Source organism: Bos grunniens, chromosome 18 (assembly GCF_055505025.1).
Source record: "Bos grunniens cultivar Pamir isolate PY7600 chromosome 18, Bosgru_T2T1.0, whole genome shotgun sequence".
Classification (NCBI taxonomy): Eukaryota; Metazoa; Chordata; class Mammalia; order Artiodactyla; family Bovidae; genus Bos; species Bos grunniens.
In genome coordinates this window covers 50659206-50681532 of record NC_141182.1, presented here as the reverse complement: position 1 = coordinate 50681532, position 22327 = coordinate 50659206, and the positions used below count along the sequence as shown (strand labels likewise).

Below are 22327 nucleotides of genomic sequence, written 5' to 3'. Positions count from 1 at the left end.
CCGGCCCAGGGCTGGAGAGAGGGACCAGCAGGGAGGACTGCGGCCCTGCCAGGCACCCAAGGGAATGGGGGTGGGGGTGGCGGTGCGGGGGGTCAGCCCAGCTCCAGGGCTCCTGGTGCCCCCACCCGTCACCCTTCACTGCCCCTGGCTTGGCTCCCCCTCTACCCACTCGCTCCCCAGCTCCTCCCCAGCTTCCTCTCAGCCTCTCCCTGGCTCTGGCTGTTCGCCCACTCCGGCTCTCTGCTTCCACCCCTAGTCCCTCCACCTGCCCCTCCACATTCTCTCCCCACCCCTTCCCCCCGGGGCTCTCCTTATCTCCTGCGGCTCCACCTCTAGCCTCTCCTCTGGGCCTCCCTGAGCCTCCCTCTCCTCCCTCCCTGCCCCTGTGGTCTCCCCGGTTCTCTGCTTCCTCGGCCAGTGTCTTCTCCTCCTCACTAGTCCCTTTCCCCCGCCCTTGACTCCTGGCAACACCACCACTCCCCTGCCTCTGGCAAGGCCCCCTGCCCTCTCAGCACATTCACTGCCCGCCTCCTCCCCTGGCCAGGCCCAACCCCTGGCCTCAGGCTTGGCCACTTTGGGGCTCTGCCTCTCCCTGGGTCACTCTGACACTTCCCAGCCCCGGCTAGGTGGCCCTCAGCCTCACCCTCCCTGGGACTCTCGGTTCTCCCCTTCCGGGTCTGCCAGCTCCCGTGCACCTTTCCCGCGGTCTCACCAGAAAACCAGCCCCGACACGCCCCAGCCCCATCCCTCAGGCCTGCCTCTTGCCCTCCCCCGCTCCCCTTCTCCCGCAGCCCCGCCCTAGCCCCTCCCGGCCCCTGGGGCCCTCCCAGCCCGCAGTAGCTCCCCTCCCCGCCAGTGGACCGGCTGGGCTGGGCTGGAGAACACCACCCGCACCTCCGGACCGCAGAGAGAGCCGGACCAAGGCCCAGGGTGCTGGAGTTGGCCGGAGCTGGCCCCAGAGGTAAAAAGGAGGGAGCAGTGCCTGGGGTGGGGACTGTCAGGCGAGGACGTGACCCTTGTGATCCTGACTCCTGGTGGGGCGGGGTTGGGGGCAGGAATGGCGGAGTCACTGGTCTCTAGGGTGGGGATGGGGAATGGGGAAGATAGAAGGCTCTGGGCTGGGTGGAAAGAGCCAGGTGCCAGAATGGCAGTGGAGCGGGGATTCGCCGGTCCGGGAAGACCCGGCGTCCCGGCGTCGGGTGGTCAGTGGAGGGCTGGGTTAGGGTCTGGACCGCAGAAGCCTCACAGGAGTTGCCAGGGCCCCGCCCAAACCCCCGCCCCAAAGGCCTCTGTGTCTCTTCAGCAGCTCCCACAGCCGCCCCTTCCCTGGGCCAGGTCATGCGCTGCCCCAAGTGCCTTCTCTGCCTGTCAGCGCTGCTCACACTCCTGGGCCTCAAAGTGTACATCGAGTGGACGTCCGAGCCCCGGCTGGGCAAGGCCTACCCAGGGCCCCGCAGCACTCTGCTAGGCCCCACGCCAGCCAGCACTGAGCCCACCCTGCCGGCCAACCTCTCGGCCCGTCTGGGCCAGACTGGCCCCCTGCCCTTGGCTTACTGGAACCAGCAGCAGTGGCGGCTGGGGACCCTGCCCGGAGTGAACAGCACGGAGGCGGGGGACTGTGGTGCTTGGGGGGCCGCCGCCGCGGCTGAGATCCCCGACTTCGCTTCCTACCCCGAGGACCTCCGCCGCTTCCTGCTGTGGGCTGCCTGCCGGAGCTTCCCTCCGTGGCTGCCCACAGGCGGCGGAGGCCAGGTGACCGGCTGCGAGGATCCCGGTGATGTCCCCTTCCTGCTGTTGGCTGTCAAGTCAGAACCAGGGCGCTTTGCGGAACGACAGGCCGTGAGGGAGACCTGGGGCAGGCCAGCCCCCGGGGTCCGGCTGCTCTTCCTCCTGGGGTCCCCAGTGGGCCAGGCGGGGCCAGACCTCGGCACCCTCGTGTCCTGGGAGAGCCGGCGCTACGGTGACCTGCTGCTCTGGGACTTCCTCGACGTCCCCTTCAACCAGACGCTCAAAGACTTGATGCTGCTGGCCTGGCTTGGCCGCCACTGCCCCAGCGTGAGCTTTGTCCTGCAGGCCCAGGATGATGCCTTCGTGCGCACCCCTGCTCTGCTGGACCACCTGCGGGGCCTACCGCCTGTCAGGGCCCGGGGCCTCTACCTGGGTGAGGTTTTCATCCAGGCCAAGCCTCTCCGGAAGCCCGGAGGACCCTTCTACGTACCCGGGTCCTTCTTCGAGGGCAGCTACCCGGCCTACGCCAGCGGGGGCGGCTACGTCATCGCGGGGCGCTTGGCACCCTGGCTGCTGCAGGCGGCAGCCCGCGTGGCCCCCTTCCCCTTTGGCGACGTCTACACTGGCCTGTGCTTTCAAGCCCTGGGCCTGGCCCCCAGGACCCACAAAGGCTTCCTCACTGCCTGGCCGGCAGACCGCACTGCTGACCCCTGTGCCTTCAGAGACCTGCTGCTTGTGCGGCCCCTCAGCCCTCAGGACAGCATCCGGCTCTGGAAACAGCTGCAGGACCCTGGGCTCCAGTGCAGAGCCCCAGAGGCAGAGGCGGGGAGGGGCGGGCAGGGCAGCCCCTGAGGGGTGAGGAAGGAGGTCCTGGAATGGAGGCTGCTTGAGCTCCTACTGGGCCTTGTCTTTTTGTTTTTGAAACAAAAACACACTCCGCATTCTGAGACCTGGAGTCTCTCTTGTCTACCGGAACCTGGGGTAGTGTACAGAGCAAGGCTCAGCTGCCCCCTGACCTTCACACCAGATGCTGCCCCCACCCTGGGCGAGGTCTGCTCCAATGGCCTAGCCGTCATACTGGACACCAGCTCTGACCCATTCTTCAGGAGACCAGAGGTCATCTCTGGAGGGCCCCACCCCCATGCTATTTGCTGAAACTGACCCTCCAGCTTGTGAAAGTCTCTGGAAGAAGACGACAGCTCAACAGCCTTGGCTTTACTCATCTTCAATGGAGGAGCTAGGGGAGTCCCAAGCCAGCCATGCTGGCCTTGCTTCCCATGTCCCCACTTCAGGAAACAGAAACCAGAGGTGGCAGGGAGCCAAACACAGAGACATAGTTTATTCACTACTTGCTGACCTCTAATTCTGAGTCAAGTTCCACAGACTCACCCACCACGTCTAGCCCCAGCCCTCAGGGGTGTCTAGTCCCAGAGGTGCCCTCGCCCAGCCCCTGGGAGAAGACCGTGTAACTCAGGGTGGAGAAGGGGCTGACCAGTGTAACAGCCTAGCGGAACAGGAGCTGCCTCAAGTACTGCCTGGCTCCTGAGTGTGTTGGAGGCAGCTGTCTGAGGAAGCTGGCACCCTGCCAGTCCCATCTGCCCCTCAAACTGGGGCTGCCTCTTGGGGTAGTTGAGGCACTACCCCAAGGGCTATGGGGCCTCACTTCTCGAAGTGGTCCAGCGGGTAGTGTTCACCATAGGTCTGGAGGTGACGTGCCAGAGACTCCTGCTGCTTGCGGAGCTGGGCAGGCATCTCCTGATACACGTCCGAGAAGATCAAGTTGGGGTTGGGCTTCAGCTTCCGCTCAGCCTGCTCAAAGGCCTCCATTACCTGGGAGACAAGGGGTGGTGGGCAGGCAGCCCATCCCTTACCCAGGAACCTACCTCCTCCTGTGGGACCTCGGCAAGGGGTTAAGACCCCTGAGCCTCAAGTTCCCATGCAGGTGACGGAAATAATCATCCTAACAGTGGTGACAGCTAACATCACCAATCCCAGCTTCTCCATCCTTAGTGGAACCAGGCACTGTACCAAGAGTACAGAATCATTTTGGTCTCTTAGCAGCCTTAAGAAGCAGGCAACTCGGGAGAGGAAAGTGAGGCAAAGAGAAGGACGTGTCCATGATGTCAGAGTCAGGAAGCGCATGCTGCCCAACACCAGAGTCCACCCTGCCCACTGGGCTGCAATGTCCCTGGCATTCAACGACCAGGGCTGAGGAGGGCAGTGCACCGACTCTGGTGGGCACTTATACTGCATTTGGAGTAAGTGCAAGGCCTCAGACAAACTTCTGAGGCAGGTACCCAGTATCCCTCTTCAGAGATGAAAGAGCTGGGGCCAGACATCTGTTGGGACATGGCCAAGGTGCACGTGTCTGGGCATCGTGACATCAGGGCTATCCCCAAGACTCCATTCAATGGCACTCCCCCCTACGCCCCACAGCTGGGCTTCCCCGGTGGCTCAATGGAAAAGAATAGTCCTGCCAGTACAGGACATGTGGGTTCAATCCCTGGATTGGGAAGATCCCCTGGAGAAGGAATACACCAGTATTCCTGTGAGAGAAATCCCATGGACAGAGGAGCCTGGTGGGCTACAGTCCATGGGGTCACAAGAGAGGCGGTTGCGATGAGCAACTAAACGACAACGAACAACCCCCCGGCCTCTCCCTTCTTGCAGCCGTCCTTATGAAGCATCATGGCCCCTGGGGTGGGTTCCCACTGGGGCGGGGAAGCCCTGCCTCACCTTCTTGCGGGACTGCTTCCTCCAGGCCTTCTCCTGCTCGTCGTCCCACCAGCCGCGGCTCTGCAGGTGATGCCGCAGCCGGGAGATGGGGTGGTCCTGCTTGTCCCAGTAGTTGACCTCGTCCACTGAGCGGTACGCCGAGCTGTCGTCACTGGTGCTGTGGTGCCCGATCCTACAGGGGGAGGGGAGGCCTGGGTCAGGCTGCGGCCCTGCAGGCAAGGGTCAGGAGGGCAAGGCTAGACTGGAACAGAGGATGGGAACGGAACGGAGGCCAGAGGGTACGGGGCAATGGGGTTGTGCTGTGGAGAGTGACCAACACGGGGGAGAAGCTGCGGACAGGCTGTCACGGTTGGGGGATGATGGGGGGCAGCCAGCAGGTACCTGTAGGTCATGGCCTCAATGAGGAAGGGCTGGTTCTCCGCCACGGCCCGCCGCCGGGCCTCCTTGGTGGCGTTGTACACGGCAAACACATCATTGCCGTCCACGCGGATGGACAGGATGCCGTACCCGGGGCCTCGAGCCGCTGTGGGGACAGAGAGGCCGGCCAGGCCCCAGGGCTCAGTCGAGACCTGAGCCGGGAGGGGAGGGGAGCGGAGCGGAGGGGAGGGGAGGGGAGCGGAGCGGAGGGGAGGGAGGGGAGCGGAGGGCCCTCACCTATGCCGTCCCCGCGGTACTGCTCCGAGGTGGGCGTGGAGATGGCGTAGCCGTTGTTCCGACAGAAGAAGATGATGGGGCACTCGAGGGTGGCGGCGAAGTTGAAGCCGGCGTGGGCGTCCCCCTCACTGGCCGCCCCCTCTCCAAAGTAACAGATGACCACCCTGTTAGCGTTGGCCCTCTTGGCCGCGTAGGCCGCCCCGACCGCTGTAGAAGCAGACACATGCGCGTCTCACCTGCGCTCATACCCCTGTTCCCCGACCCGGGCCTCTGGGGCTCAGTCTGGCGGTCGCCAGGCTCTGAGGGGAAGAAAACACCTGAGCCCTCGAGAAGCTCCCCACCTGGTCCTCTCCCCTCAGCTGATGGCAGCTCCATCCTTCCAACCACTCAGGCTAAAACCTTCAGCATCTTTGAGTCCGGTCATTCCCACACCCGCTCCACTTCCAAAATGGGAGTTAACATTTGACCTCTTCTTCAGCTCGCCCTGGTGGTCCCAGCCCCACCTCTCCCCTGCGTGCCTGAGCAGCCTCCCCCACCCCTGCTCCTCCCACCCACCCTGTTACCCTCCGGTTAAACCCTGAGCCAGACCGACAGGAGACTCTCTCCTCTTCCTCCCGCAGCGGGGGTCCTCTGTGGGTCCAAGTGTGCTCAAAAGTCAAGAGCCGGTATCACACCCGGGCCGTTTTCCCTGTAGGCCTTATGACCCCTGACATACTCCACGTGTTATCTGCACCAGATGCCGTCCATCTCCCCGACCAGGGTCAGCACCCAGAGGCCTCAGCTCACTGCCTCTGCTCATTGCACCTAGAAGGTGCCCAGCACAGCGCATGGACTCCGGACATATCCAAGTGACTAACTAAACCGCTCACCCAAACAGAAGGTGAGGGCCTGATCCTACCTTATGGAAGTTCTACAGGATGGAGATCAATGAAAATGCTACCTCCACCCAGAAGGCTGCCCTGTCCACCTCCCACCTCACACATAAACTGCTCTTGTTCTCAGATATCTAAAACTCACTAGGGGTGAACGTGCCTGGGACTCTGCTAAACCCTGCACACATCAGCTCAAGCGTCTGCCCTGGAGCAGAATGACCTTGTCTTTGCACTCTGTGGCCGCAGGCCTGGCCCCAAGCGGGTCTGCTTCACAAGTGGTCATCTTTAACAAGAGTCACACCAGCTGCGCTAAGCATCGTGAGCTTCCAGAGTCACCTTCGGGGGAGTCAGACTCCGAGGACAGAGGAAGACCAGGGTTGGGGTAGAGAACCTGGGCTCTGGAGCCACCTGGTCCACAACATGAGAGCCAACTCTTGTTGCGACCTGCCAGTGACCTTTCGCGAGGAACCTGGCATACACTCAGTTCTACATGGCTGGCTGTGCCACTGAACAGACATGAGGTGAGCATAAGCACGGGAAACACAGAGTGACTGTGCCTGCCGAGCGCCACTAGAGCCCTCCCACGAGGGTCTCAGAAAGAGAGATCTTGTAAGTCTAGAGCCCAGACCAGCGCTCAGTCCTTGCACCCAACAGGAGGCCCCAGTGGAGAGGTGAGGGCCCGAGGAGGAAACATCGTCAGTCTGCGTGTGCCGGGCCTGGGTGCGCATTCTCACCCTGGGGGATCTGCGTGGCCAGTGGAGAGGAGATGGTGACGAAGTGGCGCTCCCTGCAGCCGTAGTGGACGGGCATCTGGCGCCCCTTGCCCAGGTCGCTCACGTTGCTGTAGCACTGGGCCATGAACAGCTCCAACGGGTAGTCCCGGTACATGAGCACACCTGCAGCGGGAGGAGGCAGGGTTACCTGGTGGGTATGGGGGGAGGCCAACCCCTGAAGGCTACCTCTTTGCCCGCAGCCGCCCACCGTCAGGCCCTGCCCCGCTGCCGGTACAGCGAGGGAGCCGGAGTAGGGCAGGGAAGGCGCGTTTGGATGCTCACAGGGACGGTGCACAGAGCAGAAAGGCCTGGCTCAGTAGGGAGGCTGCTGTTCGGACCAACTGGCCTCTGCTCAGGAAGGCCACATGGTTTCGTTTTTCAAAAGAAGGAGAAATTCAGCTTGCCTGTTTTTTCCTTTTGAGAAATTATCGATTTTTAAGTGTTCCTCTAATTCATTTACTTAAAAAAATCATACGAACCAAATAAATGTATGGGCCATGTTCATGACTCCTGGACTAAGGGAGGAAATATTCAAACCAGTTCTCAGCAGTAAAACCCCTGGTAGACACCCACCTCATCATCAAAATCCACAAGCACACACCTCTCTGACCCGGGCTTCTTACCATTCGGCTGGCAGGGCTGGCAGGGGCCCCATGCAGCCCCTCCAGCGTGAGGCTGGCAGGGGCCTCCACTCCACTGTGAGGAGAACGGAGACAGGCCCCGGGAGCACCACCATCCTCAGTGCCCTCGTTCTCCCCACTCCAGAAACGGGAGACACCGACTTAGCCAGGCGAGCAGCTGCCCAGTCAGGATGGGCAAACGGGGTCGGCCTTTCCTCCCGCCCCACGCAGGTGCCCCCCGCAGCTGCCAGGACTCAGGGCATTCCAGGACCCAGGCAGGACGGCTCACTCCTGCAGAGGTGGTAAGGGCCCTAACGGCCCCCGTGTGCAGGCCCAGCTGGCGCCCGCAATGCCAGGCCCTGCCTGGAGCCCTCCCCAGAGAGAACCCCTCGGCAAAAACAGCGGGAAGCACTCGGCAAACCTGCCAGGGCCTGGCTTGTGGCCCACTGCCTGGGGAAATCTAATGATGCTGAACCAGAGTCATTATCATGGGGCGTCTGTCCTCCCGGAGTGTGTGGGGGTGGGGAGTCTGGTGCCGATGAGAGAGGAGACAGTCTGAGAGGAGACAGCCATGCCAGCTGGTCCAGGCTCTGGACAGCCACCCTGGCCAGGCCACACCTCCCTGAAGAGCTGTTCAGGGTGCGAGGCCCTGGAAACAGCATCGCCTCCAACTTTGAGGGCTTATTCTGCACTGTATGCCCTGTGCTGAGGGCTTTGTGTCATCTGCCCAGTGAAACTGTCTTGGGAGGGGTACCCATCCCACACGGTGAGGACGTGAGATGAGGAAGCTGAGGCAAGGAACCTGCCCAGGATCGTGCAGCACCTAAGAGGAAGGGGCAGATGGGGTTCCCTGCTGGGTCCCCATGCCAACAACTGCTCTGGAACCCCCAACTTCAGCTCCATTCTCCCCGCAGTCTCTAAATGCTTGTCCGTCTTCTTCATTCCTAGTCTGTGATCCTTCCATCCTCTCCCCCATTCACTTAGAAATGGTTAGAACACACCGTTCATCTGCTTCTGCTGAGTGAGTGACCTGGCACCTGGATAGAGGCTGGCAGAGCCCTGCACGTGTGGACGGGGGTCCCGCAGCCCCGCCTGCCCTCACTACAGGCTCCCGGCAGCCCCACCACGCAGGAGTCGCCACCCCATCGTAATCTCAATTTCTAGATGAGAAAAATGAGGCTCAGAGAATGGAAGTGACTTGCCCCAAATCTAACCACCGGTCACCAGCAGGGCATGGACAGGTTAGGGGCACAGGCGCTTAAGTACAGTATTGCCAGGCCTCTCGGAGGTGAAGCACCCCGAGGCTCCCTGGCATCATGCAGCTCACACAAGGGCACACTGGTAACTAATGTAGACCTCGCCTTCTGAGCAGGCGGGACTGAGCCTGACCTGTCTCCACGGAGACCACAAATCCAGGGCCCGACTTCATAGGGCCTGGCTGAGCTCCGACGTACCTGCCTCCCGGTACTGGCCAAACACCAGGTCTGTGTCGTCCAGGGCTGCTGCGCTCCCCACGTGTGTCCCCTCTTCGCCATAGTTGGTCATGTAGAAGGATATGCGGCCCTGGGGGTAGAGGGGGGCCCGGGGGCCCGGGTTCACTGAGGCTGGGCCACGACATACAAGTATCCAAATGCTGACTGTCTGCTGACTCTGTGATTCCGCAGATGCTTCCTGAAGGCCGGCTCTGGGCCAGGCCACGCTGGCATGCCTGCCTCCATGGAAGAAGTGCCAGGTTGGTCAGAGCCAGGGTGATGGAAGCTGAAGGTGTACCCAGTCCACCATGGAGAGGCATCATGGAGCAAGGCCTCAGGTGAGCAAACGTGGGGATGGTGGAAGTTTCCAGAGAGCCGGCAACAAAGGCCGGGAGGCCAGAAGGGCTGGGGTGTGAAGTGTGGCGGGGGGCGGCAAGGTTGGAAAGAGAGAGGCACCTGCTAGCTGGATGTGCCAGTGCCCAAGGTGACCCCTCTTCCTGAATGCCTCAATCCCAGGGCCTGGAAAAGCAGGTCCCCAGTCTCCCTTATAGTCAGAAGTGGCCCCCGGACACAGTTCTGGCCAGACAAGTCGAAGTCTGCTTTTGCTTTCTTGATAAAAGAGATCACTGCAGCGCTGCCATCCGTTTCCCCCACTTTGCAGAGCCATGAAGCCTGGACCTGTGGCAGCCATCTTGTGAACATGAGGCAACAGTTACAGGAAGAAAGTCAAGCTGCCCAAGATGATGTAACAGAAAGGTAGGAAGCTGGGTTCCTGACTGTGGTACTGAGCAGAATGGATTTCTAATTAAAGACCTAAGGACAGAGAGAATGAGGGGCAGTGATAGCAAGGGGACAGGGAACACTGCGGGTCTTGTTTGGGTAAATGGGTGGATGGTGGCACCCATCCCTGAGAAACGGCCTGAGGGAGAAAGAGAAGCGAGTCTGGGAGGAAGGTGCTGAGGTCAAGTCTGGACAGGCTGAAATCTGTGAGGGACACCCAGGGTGAGAAGCCAAGTAGATCTGGGGCTAAGAGGTGAAGTCTGGCTGGAGACCCGGGAGCCCTGGCACAGAGATGGGTGGTGAGCAGGACTGCATGGAAGGTAAATCACAGTCATGCCGGGCTCCGCAGGGTGCCCTGTGCCCAGGCCTCGTGTCCCACAGGCCTAGCCTCCCATCACAAGCCGGGAACCGATGAATAATACTTGCTTCCAAGTGGGGAGCCAATTAAAAGTTAATTGACCGCCCAGTGCCAAGCGAGTGGGTGGATGCTGAGCGCTTGGCTGGGCTGTCAAGGTTGGCGTGGGGGGAGCCTGAGAGGGGGGAATCCCAGGAAACGGGACCTGGGCTAGTGGCAGAGATCACTGGCTGCCTATCCAGCACCTGATCCCTCTTCTCTTTACTAACAGGTCTCACTGCACCACCAGCAGCCACCGCCCAGACTAACAGACTGCATTCTCAGTGTCCGTGGCAGCTGGGAGTGACCAGTGACACGTGTGGTGTTATTTGGTGGGACTACCTAGGAAGTTCTATAAACGTGGGTATGGGAAGATAGCTGGGCAGTGCCATGTCCAGCCTTCCACCTTCCTTCTACTTCCTGCCTGGGGTAAGACGTGATGGAGGGCTCCAGCAGCCACTGTGTTCCTGAGGGGCCCTAGAAGCCAGAAGCCAGTACTGGGTGTCCAGTGACACTGTGGTGCATCAGTCCCGACCACCTGTTTCCACATTTCTTTTATGTAAGAGAAGGAAACTACTGATCTGTTTAAACTATTGCTTTTATTTTTGTCAGGATTTGGGAGGTGTTGAGGGAGGGCTGTCTGCTACTTATAGCTGAGAGTCATCCTAGCTAATAAAGGCTGGAACCTGATGGCCAAGCTGATCTTACTGAGGGTTCCCAGTGTTGGCCAATGGCCAAGTGACCTGATGTGTGGGTCTCAGGGAACTCCCACTCCCACCTTCTGGGATGTGTTCTCTTGTTATTTCTACTTTTTTAATTTAATACACTAAAGAAACTGAAGCAAAGACAAGAAAAACCATCTGCCTAAAGTCCCAGTGGTGACTTGGGCCCATGTCATCAGGTTCCAAAGGTCCCGTGTGCACAGTCAATCCAGGGGCAGGAAGGAGCCCATGAATATGAGTGGATGGGAGGCGGGGCCTGGCCCTGAGGCTGTGCAGAGGGGAGCAGATGGCTGAGCGCCACAACGGGAGACAGGGCAGACAGGAAGGGCCGGTCTTGATCTTGTGGACAACAGGAGCCAAGGGAAGTTTCTGGGCAGGGTGGAGAACCCACACACAGCACTGCTGTGAGCTGGTTGCCCGCATGATCTGCTTGGAACTGTCCTCGGTGGGCCTCGGGCTTCAGTCCACAGTGGGGTCACCTGGGGGCTTGATACAAGCGCAGATTCCCAAGCCCATCCCCACTTCTGGCCCAGCAGCGGTGGTGGAAGCTGAGGGACAGCTGGCATCCTCCCACTTTTCTAACAGGAACCCCGTGCCCCTGCTCTTAAGTTTCTGCAGCCCAGGAAGGACAGACTCCAGGCCTCTGCTCCCATGGTTCCCAGGCATGAGCACACAGCCCCGGCCTGGCCGGTCAATCTCACAGGTTGGTTCAAAGATGAATCTGTCTGTGACCAAAGCTGGAATGTTAGGGACCAGACATTCTCTTTCCACTGCTAAGCAGAGAAGATAACAACTGCAAGGCTGGTATCCATGACAAATGCCAGTTTCACTGTTTCTCAGGCTATTATGTACGCCACCATCAACCCTCGCAGCAACCTGATAAAGTAGCTAGAAACCAGCAAACTGAAGCACTGGGAGGCTGAGCAACTTTCTCAGGATCACAAAGCTAGAAGGTGACAGAATGAGGACTCCAGTTGCAGTCCTGCTCCAGAGCCCGCACCCTGAACTCTTTCACTGCCCCGTCTCTGTGAGCCTGGAGCTTCCAGAGACCACTGCGGCTTGAGCATGAGGGAAGCCAAGGCAAAGGAGAGTGGAAAAGACACTCTGAGAGAGAAAGGTTTGATAACACTTTTTGAGTCCCCGGGTACAGCCGTGCCTGAAACAGCCTTGTAGACTTGCAGGTATTGGAGTCAACAGGCTCCCTCTCTGCTGACACTGCTGAGCCTCGGGCTCTGTCTGCTGAAGCTAACACTGCTGGGTGTCCCTCCACAGCGCACTGGACACAGGCGCTCCAGGAAGCGCCGAGGGTCACCCCGTTCTCAGGACTGTGAGTGTCTGAGACAAAGGGCCATCCAGTCTCCTCCTGTCTTCCCGCCCCCAGCACAGCTAAGCCCCAGCCCAGCAGACAACAGGCTTCCTGTGATCCGGTTCAACCTTCTGCTCTGGGGCAGGACCACCCCTCATCCTCTTCCTCCAGAGCCCCAGGAGGTCTAAGGACCACAAGACAGGGATCTCCATTCCACTCCCTCTTCTTTGGGCGCTGTCTTTTGGCCCATACACAGGTAGGGTGGGCAGGACCTCAGGTAATCCCAGGCCCCCTCCCCAGCCTGTCCCCACGCACCTGCCTCTGGGATTCATAGAGGATGCGGTCCATGGTGTTGAGCAGGGTCATGCTCTTGTAGAATTTGAGCACCTTCTCCTGGGGCAGCTGCAGACAGAGGCACAGACAGACGTGGGCCAGCTGGGGCCAGAGAGGAGATGGGCAAGGGGCTTGGGCATGGGAGGCACAGGGTCGGGGGGAGGTGGCCTCTTACGTGGGGATCCTCGCTGGGGTTGATGATCTGGCCCTGCCGGTCCATGACCCGGTAGATGGGGATCCCAGAGATGACATTGGGCTGGATGAATTCAAGCTTGTCTATGAACTCCGCTGAGGCCCCTGGGAACTGCGGCTTGTCATCCAGGGACGAGAAGTGCTGCTGTTGCTGCCACCTGTGGGGGTGCTGGGGAGGGAGGGTGGAGGGGAACACCCAGGTCAGGAGCAGCAGAGGTTCCCTGTGCTGACAGGCAGCATTGCTGGTGATGCAGCCGCCAGGCCACGGTGGACTCTGGAGCCAGACACACAAGGTCTGATTTCCCGCTCCATCACTTTCCCAGTGTGTGGCCTCGGGGAGGTTCCTATAACTGCCCTGTGTCTTGGCTCCTAGGCTGTAAAACTGGGGTGAAAATCATAGTATTTATCACACAACGTTGTTGTGAAGCTTAAATGATCTAATAAAAGTGGCAGGTGGCTCAGGAACCGGTAGCTATAATTATCAGAGGCCCAAATTCCTCTCCTGGCATTCAAGGACTCTCAAGGCTGACCACAACTAGCCCCTCATCTCCCATGGTGCACACACACACACACCCCCCCAGGTGTGCTCTTCACCGACCCCTCTACCCACAAGGAGACCACTCTAAGCCAGTCTCTCAGCTTAGAGTTTAAGTCTGGGAGCCCTTAAAAGTCAGCCTGCCTAGGCTCAAATCCCTTGCTGGGACCATGGGAATGAGCGTCTCCCTCCTCAAGTCTCCCTTTCTCACCTGTAACATGGAGAACACCTCATGGAAACGCAGGGAGGCTTAGACAAAAGCACGCGTATAAAACGGTGAGCAGAGTATTTGTACCTATCGTGAAGGTGCAAAGTAATGCTGATCCTCATTTCTACCACCACATCTCTGCTCTCATCTACACTAGAAGGCCTCCTCCCCCATCTCCTGGCACAGAGCTCCACACGCTTCGCTGCCCTCTCCAGTCCTAACCTCCTCCAGGAGCCCAGACTGACTCATTCAATAAATATTTGAGCACCTGCTTCATTTCACAGCCTGTACTAGTCTGTGGGGACCTAAGAGAGGCAAGACACCTGCCCCTGCCGCGCAGCAGGGAAGACAGATCCTCAAAAAGTAACACCGGGGGGGCCACGGGTGATGTATGTTCTTCCAGGAGAGGCTGTGGGGTGAGAGCAGAGTGGAAAGAGGGGACAGTTCCCCTGAGGAAGTGAAGTGAGAGCTGGGACCTGAAGGATATCTAGGAGTCAGGGAAGGAGCATTCGAGGCTGGGTAACAGAACACATGGGCTTCCCAGGTGGCTCTAGTGGTAAAGAACCCGCCTGACGATATGGGAGGTGTAAGAAACGTGGGTTCGATCCCTGGGTTGGGAAGATCCCCTGGAGAAGGGCATGGCAATCCACTCCAGTATTCTTGCCTGTATTCTGCCTCAGATATGCAGACGACACCACCCTTACGGCAGAAAGCAGAAGAACTGAGCAGCCTCTTGATGAAAGAGGAGACTGAAAAAGCTGGTTTAAAACTCAACGTTCAAAAAACGAAGATCATGACATCCGGTCCCATCACTTCATGGCAAATACATGGGGAAACAATGGAAACAGAGACTTTATTTTCTTGGGCTCCAAAATCACTGCAGATGGTGACTGCAGCCATGAAATTAAAAGACACTTGCTCCTTGGAAGAAAAACTATGACCAAACTGGACAGCATATGAAAAAGCAGAGACATTACTTTGCCAACAAAGGTCTGTCTAGTCAAAACTATGGTTTTTCCGGTAGTCATGTATGGATGTGCAAGTTGGACTATAAAGCTGAGCACCAAAGAATTGATGCTTTTGAACTGTGGTGTTGGAGAAGACTCTTGAGAGTCCCCTGGACTGCAAGGAGATCCAACCAGTCCATCCTAAAAGAAATCAGTCCTGAATATTCATTGGAGGGACTGACATTGAGGCTTAAGCTCCAATACTTGGGCCACCTGATGCGACCCTGACGTTGGCAAAGACTGAAGGCAGAAGGGGACGACAGAGAATAAGATAGTTGGATGGCATCACTGATTCAATGGACATGAGTTTGTGATGGAGTTGGTGATGGACAGGGAAGCCTGGTGTGCTGCAGTTCATGGGGTCGCAGAGTTAGACACGACTGAGCAACTGAACTGAACTGAACTGAACTGATTCTTGCCTGGAGAATCCCATGGACAGAGGAGCCTAGCTGGTTACACACAGTCCATGGGTTCCCAAAGAGTCGGACATGACTGAAGTGACTTAGCACGCATGCATGGCAGAATAGGCAAAAGGCAGAACGTGAAGAGTGGCATGTATCTGTGGAACTGGGGAGGAGTCCTGTGGGAAACATCGCAGCCCCTGGCTCAGGGGTGGCCTGGCAGGGAAAGCCTGGAAGGCCACAGGCGCACCAGGAGAATCGATCCCATTTCTCAGCTCTCCAATTAGACAGCCTTGAACCACCTGTGTCACAACAGAGCCCCTTTTAATACAGGGGTGCCAGGCTGATGTCCCCAGACACAGCCCTCACCGAGTGCTCAGAGCACGTCCGGGAGGCAGGGCGCACTTACTATTGCCCTTCGAACAAGGAAGCTGAGGCTCAGGGCGGCCATATCACCTCCTGTACCAGGCCCCAGAGCTAAACCAGGCGGGTAAGTCGGAACTGGGCTTCAAACCTGGGCAGGGCTGACAGCCAGACCCCCAAGCTCAGGCTCCCCACCCCAGCTGCCCCCTTCCCACAGGTCCCCGGGGTCCTCTCTCGGCTGGCTAACTGTGGCTTCACTTCCCAGAGGAAGTGAAGCACGCCACCTGGGCTCGTCCTGAGCTGGGTCTCACACGAGGGTGCGCAAATGGGTTCCCCACCTTCCCTCCTTTAACTGAGGTAAAGAGGCCAGTGGGGGAATGTGAACGAGTGTGCGTTTCTCTGCATTTGTGGTGGTGAGGAAATAAAGGAAATTATGCTCTGACGGCAGGGCAGGCCCAGGCCTGCCAAGGCAGGGCAGCTGCTCAGCTCTTGCAGACCACCCCCTGCTTTCAGGGTGCTCATGCAGGCTGGGCCCTCCCAACTACCTGGAGGTGTCTTGTCTCCCCCACACACACTATGAGCTCCGGAGGCAAGGAGCATGTCCACATGGGTTTACAGGGCACACTCTTCAACAGGGAATTACTGACCCAACGCATGAATGAGCAAGTAAGTTCACTGGCTTGGAGTCTGACCAACCTGGATTCCAATTTCTTAGCTCACTGCACAGCCCTCTGCAAAACAGTGTCTCTGAATTTCTTCATCTGTGAAAAGGCTGCGCAGGGTTACAAGTAGTACTTCACATAAGGCATACAGAAGGTTCACCACAGGTGTGGGACCTATTATATGCTCAAAAACTGGTAGAAGGAGGGGAAAAAACCAAAATCTAGGAAGAGAAATGAGAAAAATTGACTGGCACCTCGGGAAGATGGGGAAAAGGGGAGTTGGGGAGGACTGCCTGCATCTCAGACCAGATAGTAACTCCAGACCGGGCCCCAGTGGACACTCGAGACTGAGGTGCAGGGAGACTCCATCTGAGGGGCTCTGGGACAGGAGGCCAGGGGCCAGCAGGGCCCAGGAGGACAGAGTCGCAAGGCTCAGCACAAACCCCAGTGTCAGGGCACGGCTATCTGCCTCCAGAGGCTGGAGGGCTACCAGCAGGGTGCTGTCCCTGGAGCCGGGCCTCGGCGGAGCCCCGTATCCGGAGCCTGTAGAGATGAAGGTGGTACCCATGCCAAGGGTACTGTGCTGATTCCAAGAGCTTTCAGAGGGCTCCGCACAGTGCTGGCTCTCAGGAATGGCTCCATCATGGGGCAGGGGGAGGGGGCAGGGGTGGAGGGCACGCAGTGAATCACATGCAGAGGATATATGCCTCTCCACCCATTTTCCTTTCTTTTTGGTGTGGGTGGGTTTGTCCTGGTGGAATCCTGCAGAAACTGCACAGATTTACACAAAGCCTTGAAGCCATGCCCTCTCCCAGCACAGGACCGAGACATGCTCTGGAAGGCCAGGTCTGCCCCACAAGTACTGAGGGCAGTACTTGTGGGAGCCATAGCGCTGTAGTTAAGGACAAGGACTCCGAGTCCATCACTGCTTCCGGGATGTGGAACTACAGCTCCCTCAGTTTCCTCATGTGTAAAGAAAGTTGGTGTGCCGATTAAGAACTCCTGTGTGTAGAGGACCTCATGCCTGACATATAACTAATGCTGGACAAATATGAGTAGCTAACAAGTGTGCCTGATGGCTATTGTGGTCAAGCAATGCATCAGTGAATATTTGCTCTAAGTCAAGCCCTGAACTGAGGGCTGGAGACAATGGGGAGAGATGGATGATGGACACTGAACACAGGAGTTACAATCAGGAGGGGCGATCTCAGAGGAGGCAGGATCGGGAAGGGTCCACATACGTCAGTTAGGGTGACGGCTGGAGGGCTGAGTGGCCTGTGCTTGAATCCTGGCTCTCCAGTCACGTCACATTGGGCAGGAGACCGCCTCCCTGAACCCATAAAGAATTTCTACTTCAACAGTTGGTGGTGGGCGGGTAGAAAGCACCTGCTATACCTGCTCACCATCTGTATAGCGTATAAGCCTTTCACCACCTCACTATCTGTATCATGTGCAAGAGGAAAAGTCTCAGGGAAAAGGAAGAGGGAAGCTGAGGCCTGCACAACGAGCAGGGGCGAGCCAGGCAAAACTGGGAGGGGAGAACATGTCAGTTTTCCGGAAGGACAAAGGCTGAGGCCAGAGGAGAGACCCTGGCACCGTGGAGACAATCTGGCTGCGGCACGTTAAGGACGTGCGTCCAGGCCACACCAGGCCCGTGCTGTATGATGTCCATGTCCCACTGGACCCGAGGAGGGCACCACGACCACACCGCCATAAGAGAGGTGGTCCCGAGGCTGAGAGGGGTTAGGCAACCTGTCAGCGATCCAAGGAGATCGAGAGCAGAGATGCCAGCACATGAAGCCAGGCAGCCTGACCACTACAGGGAAGCTGGAGAGGATGGTGGGGTCCAGCCTGGGATGGCTCTGTGGATGGGGCCAGGGAACCGGGTCCTCTGAAGCTACGATGGCTAAAGTCACCTCAGCCAGCGCTCTCACTGCCCTCAAAGAGAGCTAAACCCTGGCTCTACTTCCAGCTGAGGAATGTCAGTGCCCTCATTAGCGGCCTCCCTTTCCTGGGGCCAGAGTGGGGCGGGGGCCTGGCTGGGGAGGCCAGGGAAGGCTGGAGACAGGTCAGGCTTTTTCTGGCCTCAAGGACCCAGGGGGTTTAGGAGCACTAAGCTCCCCAAGGCACTGAGGGGTAAAGCATCCTTGCTTTGCATCAGTCAGAGCCACAGCAGTGTCACTGTCCCTGGAGAAAAACAGCAGCTCCCATTTCCTGAGCCTTCATGGAGCGCATAGTGTGGGTGGCAGTAGTGGTTTAGTCGCTAAGTTGGGTTTGACTCTTTGCGGCCCCATGGATGGTAGCCCACCAGGCTCCTCTGTCCATAGGATTTTCCAGGCAAGATATTGCCATTTTCTTCTCCAGGGGATCTTCTCCAACCCAGGACCAAACCCGAGTCTCCTGCTTGGCAGGAAGATTCTTTTGCGCTGAGCCACCAGGAAAGCCCTAGGTATGTGTCATAAGTACTTCCTAAGAACCGTTTCCTTTAACCCTCAGATCTCTCTCTGAGGGAGGCACTGCTGCTGTCCCTGTTCTACAGATTGAGACTGGTGGGGGGGGGGGGCGGGAAAGCTTCTCTGAAGAAGTGACCTGTCTGCCCACACTGAAAAGACCATATCCCTGCCAAGGCGGTGGGAGCTCACCCAAGGGAAGGGAAAATGCCAGTGGAGCTGAAGTGCAGGGAGGGGAGGGCACCCCACCCTGCCACCAGCCCCAGGCAGAGGCTGACGATGCACACCCAGTCTGGACTAAGCAGGATGCAGTAAGACCTGAACCGAAGTCCTGCCCCTGCTCCTCCCGGCAGTTCTGGAGTCCAGAGCTCCAAGTTCAGACCTCACCTCTCTGAGCCTCAGTTTCCTCCCCTGTAACAGAAGAAAACTACCAGTACCATGCCTTGCAGTGTTAAATATAACAATGGTGTGAGCTGGCCCTGTCGATGAGAAAGTGCTTCATTAAGACACCAGCCAAGAGGGAGATGATGAACTACTGTTTCATGCTGCAATATACTCTGGGCACCAACCGTGTGGAGATGCTGCACAGGGCCCTGGAGTTCTAGAGCCCCCAGACACACTGCCTGAACAGCAGGGTCCGAGAAATACTATTACTGATCATTCACACAGACCCAGCTTTGAGGTGCTCCCTGACTCCCAACTGGGCAGGAGGCACTCCAGTCACCCCACCTGCTACAGCTCAGAGAGGTGAAATGACTTGATCAAAATCACACTTGCTTCTTGGGGTGGTGGCTGAGAAAACAACTCAGGACTCCAGGACAATCAAGTTCCCTTCCTCCTCTTCTCCCTGAACAATAAAACGTCTGCTAGAAACAAGACTGAGGGCAGAACCAGCCAAATGCCTCCAAGGCAACAGGGCATAGCCTGAGTAAAGGGCAGTGAAAGAAGGGGCAAGCAGGTGGGGGCTGGGGGTAAGTGGAGAATGAGGAGCCTTCCTCCCAACGCAGCCTGCGCCAACAACCCAATCAGTCCACTACAAGCACAACCTCCCAACCTGCCTCCAAGATACCATCTCCTGACTCCACCTTGACTGCCTAAAACTGCATCATCCAACATGGCAGCAACCAACCTCTTCTAGCTATTTAAAGTCACTAAAGTTAAATGAGAACTTCAAGGGCTCTGTCATACTGGCCACATTTCAAGGGCCCAGCAGCCATGGGTGGTTAGTGGCTACTGTACTGAACAACGTGGACATCATCACGAAAAGTCAGCCCGCCAGGCTCCTCTGTCCATGGGATTCTCCAGACAAGAATACTGGAGTGGATTGCCATTCCCTTCTCCAGGGGATCTGCCTGAACCAGGGATCGAACCTGTGTCTTCTGCATTGGCAGGCGGGTTCTTTACCATCTGAGTCATGAGGGAAGCTGCTACTGGACACACCAGGCCCCAGATCTTTGAATAAATGCTATTACTCCTTCCTCTTCCCTCCAAAAAACAAACAAACAAAAAAACAAACGTTTTTTACACTTAAAAACAAGTGAGATAATTTAAAGTGGAGAAGAAACAGGGACTCTCAAAATACACAGAGAATTCCCTGGTGGTCCAGTGGCTAAGACTCCACGTTCCCAATGCAAGGGGCCCAGGTTCGAGCCCTAGTCAGGGAACTACCTCCCTCATGCTGCTAGAAAGACCCAGTACAGCCAAATAAATAATTAAAGACCACCGCCCCCTGCTTCCCTCCCCACCAACAGACCTCACTCAAAAAAATAAAAGGAGGGAAGGCCAGAGGGAAGAGTAGCAAGGAGACTGAGCCAGAAAGGAAGCAGATTTAATCAGCCATGAGTGACCTTTCCCTCCTCCCATTCAGTCAAGCTCACCCTCACTCCACAGGCTCAACCAATGGGCTCTAGGGATGAAGCTATGGAGGATCTGACTGCTCAAATCAAAACCAAGCCCCAAGAGAGACCAGCCCAAAGGCAGGGACTCTCCCACCTCCCTCTTGCTCCAGTAACCTTTTTGAAATTACCTGCTTCAAGTGACTCCCTTCTTAGGTCTTCCCACACATTATTCACAGCCCATCCTCCTCCCATTTCTCCCTCTAGCAAGAGCTTCTTCCCAGATTCCATCTTCCCTTCCTAATGGTTTGGGATCAGATGGTGAGACCCAACCCCATAAGGTCTGGATAGAATTCCCACCAAGGCCTTCACCAATCCAGGCCTTTCCCAAGTCACCTCCCTTCTTCTTCCCCCATTTCCAAGGTGAGTTTTTGTCCCTTCCCTCCAACCTCACTTTCAACAGTGGCTAACACTCCAATTGCCCTCATCATATGCCAGATCCAGGTCTTAGTACTTTACATATTTAATTTTCACAACTCTACGAGGTGACGATTGTCAGCATTTTACAGACAGGAAAATCAGGTCCAGAGAAGAGCAGTCCCTTGCCCAAAGCTACAGAGCTAGAAAAAGGCAGATTACACAACAAGGCCTCACATGATTTAGCATGAGCCAATCTTCTTAATCACTACTCTTATATGCAAAATCTCAGTTCACAGCTTTTCTCAGCCTCCTGCCTCTCTCCCTCTAAACAGTGGTTCCCATCTACATTTCTGCTGTGAGAGCCTGCCATTAGCAGCATCAATCTAAAGGGAGTCTGCTCCTTTTGACAAGAAACAAGGCATTTCTCCACTGTTTCTAAGAAATACGGACTAAGTGCTCTGCCAGGACCTCTCCCCTCATTAGTTCAACAAATATTTACTGATCACCTCCTCCTTAGAGTGACCAAAACCGACAAGGTCCTTGACTACTGTTCTATATCGGAGGCACAGGATCCACGAATTTTTATAAGTATTTTATCTTTATTTATTTGGCTGCACCGGGTCTTAGTTGTAGCATGCAGGATTTTTAGCTGCGGCATCAGAGCAGATCAGATCACTCAGTCGTGTCCGACTCTTTGCAACCCCATGAATCGCAGCACACCAGGCCTCCCTGTTCATCACCAACTCCCGGAGTTCACTCAGACTCACGTCCATCGAGTCAGTGATGCCATCCAGCCATCTCATCCTCTGTCCTCCCCTTCTCCTCCTGCCCCCAATCCCTCCCAGCATCAGAGTCTTTTCCAATGAGTCAACTCCTCGCATGAGGTGGCCAAAGTACTGGAGTTTCAGCTTTAGCATCATTCCTTTCAAAGAAATCCCAGGGCTGATCTCCTTCAGAATGGACTGGTTGGACCTCCTTGCAAGTCCAAGGGACTCTCAAGAGTCTTCTCCAACACCACAGTTCACGAACTCTTTAACTGCCGGCATGTGGGACCTAGTTCCCTGATCAGGGATGAAACCCAGGCCCCCTGCATTGGAAGCGCGGAGTCTCAGTCATTGGACCACCAAGGGTGTCCCACAACGATTTTTTTTTTTTTACGCAGTTTATTTAAAAATCAGAATTGGAGCAAAGAAACATGGGGCACCATAAAAGTTCCTGAAAGGGCAACTGATGTCTCTCTCCTCCTCCTTGAAAGTAGACTCCGTATTCAGAAGAAAGTCTTTCCCTTACAAACACAATTTTCTCCAGCTCCTGAGGGGAGAGGGCACACCCTTCTCCCGTATTCTCCAAGCGGCCTCTCCTGGGGATGGGCGGCAATTAAGAAACTACCTCGCTCTCTCCAAGTTTTCTCCCTCCCTTAGGGTCAGAAAAGAGCTGTCTGGCTTTTCTTCTCCTAAGGAAGTGGAAGTTATTCCCTTGCATGTCCTGTCCAAGTGGTTCTCCCAGCCCTCGTCCTTTCTCTTAACAGCCCTTCCTTCACTTCCTACAGGGACCTAAGGGAATCCCCTCACTCTGAAGACCGCATAAACATTCCTATACCTCTTTCGAGAAAACTCTCAGGTGCCCCAGGTACTCACAGATCTAGCCAGCCCACGAGCCCCAAGCAGCCGCAGGAGCGGGAGGCCCGTCCGTCCCAAGCCTCGACTTGGTCTCCAAACCCTCGCCACCGCAACCGCCACCGCCATCGCCATCTTGGCTGACCATCCCTCGGAGATCCGCCCCTCTCCTCGGCGAGACAGGGGCTGCCCCTTCATAAGCCTGACTCAAATGCCAGCAACACCCTGCCAAGAAACCATACGCTACT

General features: G+C 57.0%; 2 protein-coding genes and 1 long non-coding RNA gene across 5 annotated transcripts; 2 read left to right on the top strand and 1 right to left on the bottom strand.

The window, feature by feature from the left end:
* Window positions 1–2: 2 nt before the first annotated feature.
* On the top strand, window positions 3–2675 carry B3GNT8 (UDP-GlcNAc:betaGal beta-1,3-N-acetylglucosaminyltransferase 8). 3 transcript variants are annotated; one of them, XM_086352671.1, is made up of 2 exons: window positions 3–961; window positions 1336–2675. In XM_086352671.1, the coding sequence occupies exon 2, from the start codon at window positions 1339–1341 to the stop codon at window positions 2578–2580; it is 1242 nt and encodes a 413-aa protein (XP_086208797.1). In that variant the 5' UTR covers window positions 3–961; window positions 1336–1338; the 3' UTR covers window positions 2581–2675. The 3 variants fall into 3 exon arrangements, with proteins under 3 accessions (XP_086208797.1, XP_086208796.1, XP_086208795.1); XM_086352670.1 differs by having other exon boundaries at window positions 377–961; window positions 1307–2675; XM_086352669.1 differs by having other exon boundaries at window positions 823–961; window positions 1304–2675.
* A 362-nt stretch (window positions 2676–3037) lies between these two features.
* BCKDHA (branched chain keto acid dehydrogenase E1 subunit alpha) lies at window positions 3038–22225 on the bottom strand. The gene is made up of 9 exons (XM_086352668.1): window positions 22101–22225; window positions 12566–12751; window positions 12373–12459; window positions 8838–8946; window positions 6725–6886; window positions 5119–5325; window positions 4846–4987; window positions 4465–4636; window positions 3038–3558 (listed from the first exon to the last, which is right to left on the bottom strand). The coding sequence occupies exons 1-9, from the start codon at window positions 22212–22214 to the stop codon at window positions 3388–3390; spliced, it is 1350 nt and encodes a 449-aa protein (XP_086208794.1). The 5' UTR covers window positions 22215–22225; the 3' UTR covers window positions 3038–3387.
* On the top strand, window positions 9048–10719 carry LOC147353900 (uncharacterized). Its single transcript, XR_015146035.1, has 3 exons — window positions 9048–9193; window positions 9517–9611; window positions 10262–10719. It is a non-coding gene; the product is annotated as an uncharacterized LOC147353900 (long non-coding RNA).
* Window positions 22226–22327: the final 102 nt, after the last annotated feature.